Here is a 3754-nt window from a genome sequence, read left to right as displayed (position 1 = left end):
ATGATGATTCAAGTCAGTTAGTGACCAAGTTTTTAGGATCAATTATTTGAATATGCTAGTTAATTGAAGTAGTGGCTATTAAAGTGGGTTGTGTTATCTTAGTTGTCTAAGTTAATGGATGTTATGTCCTATATTTATGGATCATGTAGTAAGTTAGTTATTTTTGTTTCTACATCTATTTAAAAGGGTATGTGCTCATTTCTTTCATTGAAGTTTTAATGTACACAGTAGCTTTTTCTCTTTGTTCCAATTATTTGTTAATTGTAGTTATTTCAACATTCTACACTATTTTACTTGGACTTTGTTATTGGTATGTGTCCAAATATCGAACATGTCTATAAGACCATGAACATCCAGAAGATTCACCTTCCTTTTAACTCTTTTTCCTCCTCTTAACTATCCTCTTGGATGTGTAGAGGAAACAACAATCCTCTTGGCCAAGAGGATTGGTCATGATCCTCTCCATGAAGAGGATATAGATGGATGCAAGAGGATTGAATAGGACAAAAAAATATGAAGGCATTCCTACGTTGGGAGGGAGAAAAAGGAGGGGAAAAAAAGAAAAAAAGTATTTGGGCAAAGAGGATTGGTACACTTGCCACAATTTGATTAGTTGAATTTAAGTTTGATTTTTTTTTTACAACGGTATTATTTAAAATGGTCATAAAAAAAAGGTAAAGCAAAATTCAAAATAATTTCACTAACGGCTTTATTTTTTTTTCTCTATAAAATGAACCTAAATTTGCCTATATTTCACACTTTAATTTTTCGGTATTTTCTCTCTCTTCTATACTACCCATCTAAACTCATTTTCTTATTGATAATTTCATTCACATTGTTATATCCTTAATTATGGATCCAAATAATCCAAATTATGGAAGAAATTTCAACTTTCCATACTACCCCCAAACCCTCAAAATAACTCAAATACACCCCCTTTTGATCCAAATATCATCAATAATCCTCAATTTCAAGCTGCTTTACAATGGTTTGGTTCTCAACCTAGACCAATAAATCCAACTTTTCAACAATCTTCTAAAAATAATCCATCATTTTTTGTTTCCGAACATTTTACTCAACAAATGAAGCATTCACCGAGTGGTGAAGGTTCTTAGATGCTACTCCGACTTCGGAATTAATGGCAACAAGACATCTTGATGATATAGAGGAGGTTGATGTTGAAGCGTTCCACGAGAACTCTTTGTCGCAGCTAAAGAGAAAAATAGACAAAAGGCAGTTTGGAGCGTTGCTGAGGATAATGCAATTGTTTCAGGCTACAACAATGCTGGAGGAGATGTAGTACGAAACAAAAACACAAGAAAGGCCAGCTTATGGATGGAAATCTTTAAACATTATGAGATTGTTTGAGCTGAGAATCCTGGGGAAATTCGTGAACGGACCTCAAAGTCCATGCAACAACGTTGGGATCATATTAACGGTAAAGTTTCAAAATGGGTGGAGGTTTACAGTTATGAATTACGCCACAAAAAATGTGAAGAATCAGATGCAGATGTGGAGAAACGTGCCTTTGAAGTTTACCAAAAATCAAATAACGGTAAACCATTTCAATTGATGCATTGTTTCAATATTATGAGTAAATTTGATAAATGGAGCCTTGAAATAATGCAAGTATCTTCCGAAAGCGGAGGTAGAAATAAAAGATCAGGCCCGGATACACCAATTGAGGAAGCGGCCACTCCAACTAGACCTGACGGCATAAAGAAGACAAAGCGCAAAGGAAAGGAAGCGGCTACCTTTCAATGTCATCAGTGAACCTTGGTTCTTTCAATTCATCATTTGAAGAACGTGCTTCCTAAAGAAATGAATTACGGGAACGTATGCTAAACCTAATAAAGGAATGAGGTGAAGAAAGAAAAAAGCAAAAGGAGGAGGCGACAAAGTTTAGGATGTTAAGTATGTTGATGGCTAAACCTGTCCTTGATGAAGTTGAAGCGGAAATGTACCGGAAGCTCAGAGACGAATTGAATAGTAAGTTTAATCTTTGATTAATGATTTGAATATTAAAATGTATGTTGATGGCTAAAATCATCTTTCAAATCGTTGTTTTTATTTAGTTAAGAGTGGTTTTTCAGTTTTATTAATGTCATTGTAATTTGTCTTTACTAAGTAAGTTATTTTATATTTTTAGTAACATCTGCTTTTAATATGATTGTCCCTTTATTAAAGTATTTCACCAGAGACTTGTTAATTCATATCAGGACTTGTCACTTCATGTCAGTTCATACATTGTAATATCACCTATCAATATGAAAATATTTCACCAGGGACTTGTCATTCATATCAGGACTTGTCACTTCATAACAGTTCAAGCATTGAAACATCTCCCATCAATATTAATGTATTTAACCAAGGACTTGTCACTTCATATCAGTTTCATGCATTGAAACTTCTCCTATAAATATGTATACTTCCATTCACATATCATCTTCATCACAATCTTACATATCACAAAATGAATTTCGAGATGAACCTTGATTCTAGTTCTTCTAGTTCAAGTGAGGATGAAATCTATGACTATAAGTTGATGGATTTTGTCAAAGAGAGTCGTGAAATACAAGCGGTAGAGGATGCAGTAAAATACGTTGTTAACTCCACCGTCGAAGGAGATGGAAATGAGGTTCACGTCCAAGAAAGAAGAGAACTTATATTTCGAGAGATCAAGAATCAGCAAACGACCGTTTGATAGCTGACTACTTCAGTAACCAACCACTATACAATGAACGTCAATTTCGTCGTAGTTTTCGCATATGAAAACATGTATTCATTTGCATTCTGGATACCCTTAGTTTACATTATCGTTTTTCCAAACAAAATCAAGATGCATGTATGCGGCAAGGCGCTACTGCTCTTCAGAAATGCACTACAGCCATAAGGATGTTAGCATATGGATGGGCAGCTGATCAAATTGATGAGTATCTAAAACTTGGTGCTACAACGTCAAAGGAGTGTCTTACACACTTTGTTGATGGTATACTTGCGCAATTTTCGGCATAATATCTTCGAGAGCCAAATACTGAAGATCTCCAACGTCTACTTAGAGAAAGGGAAGATAGAGGATTTCCAAGTATGATAGGGAGCATCGATTGCATGCATTGAGAATGGAAAAATTGTCCCGTTGGATGGAAAGGGATGTATCAAGGAAGATCTAGAACAACGAATGTAATCTTAGAAGCAGTTGCTTCTAGAGATATATGGACTTGGCATGCTTTTTTTGGAACACTAGGATCTTGCAACGACATAAATGTACTCCAACGTTCGTCGATTTTTGACGACCTTCTCAACGGTCGAGCTCCACAAGTCCAGTTCGATGTGAATGGAAATACCTACAACAAAGGGAAAGTGCACGAAAGGATGTTGAACGTGCCTTTGGTGTACTACAAGCTTTATTTGCAATAATTCGAAAATCTGCTTTAGCATGGAGTGTGCTAATGCTATGGAAAATTATGATGACATGTATCATTATCTACAATATGATTGTGGAAGACAAGCGCGATACTTATGTTAATTATAAAGATCCACAAGAGTTCGCCCAAGAACAACCTGAAAATGTAGCAGGATCATCAAGCTTAAATGGTACAATATTTTCTGTCACACCCGGACGATATGATGATCGTAAGTTTACGACACTCTTAGCTACAAGAGAAGAGATTTGTGATAGACATATACATAAGTCTTTGAAGAGTGATTTGGTAGAGCATATGTGGGAAAAGTTTGGAAGCTCCTATGCAGTGTA

General features: G+C 35.5%; 1 protein-coding gene across 1 annotated transcript; it reads left to right on the top strand.

Annotated features, from left to right (window-relative positions):
- Window positions 1-2847: 2847 nt before the first annotated feature.
- LOC130826505 (uncharacterized) lies at window positions 2848-3417 on the top strand. Its single transcript, XM_057692088.1, has 2 exons — window positions 2848-2989; window positions 3149-3417. Exons 1-2 carry the CDS (start codon window positions 2848-2850, stop codon window positions 3415-3417), a joined length of 411 nt encoding a protein of 136 aa, XP_057548071.1.
- Window positions 3418-3754: the final 337 nt, after the last annotated feature.

This window comes from Amaranthus tricolor, chromosome 11, assembly GCF_026212465.1.
Source record: "Amaranthus tricolor cultivar Red isolate AtriRed21 chromosome 11, ASM2621246v1, whole genome shotgun sequence".
NCBI lineage: Eukaryota > Viridiplantae > Streptophyta > Magnoliopsida > Caryophyllales > Amaranthaceae > Amaranthus > Amaranthus tricolor.
Note: the sequence above shows the minus strand (reverse complement) of the source record. Positions and strands in the feature narration are given on the sequence as shown.

Coding starts and splice junctions, on each gene's coding strand:
- LOC130826505 (XM_057692088.1), top strand. CDS start 2,848: ATGCGGCAAGGCGCTACTGCTCTTCAGAAATGCACTACAGCCATAAGG. Junction 2,990..3,148: donor TCTTACACACTTTGTTGATG/GTATACTTGCGC, acceptor TTGGATGGAAAG/GGATGTATCAAGGAAGATCT.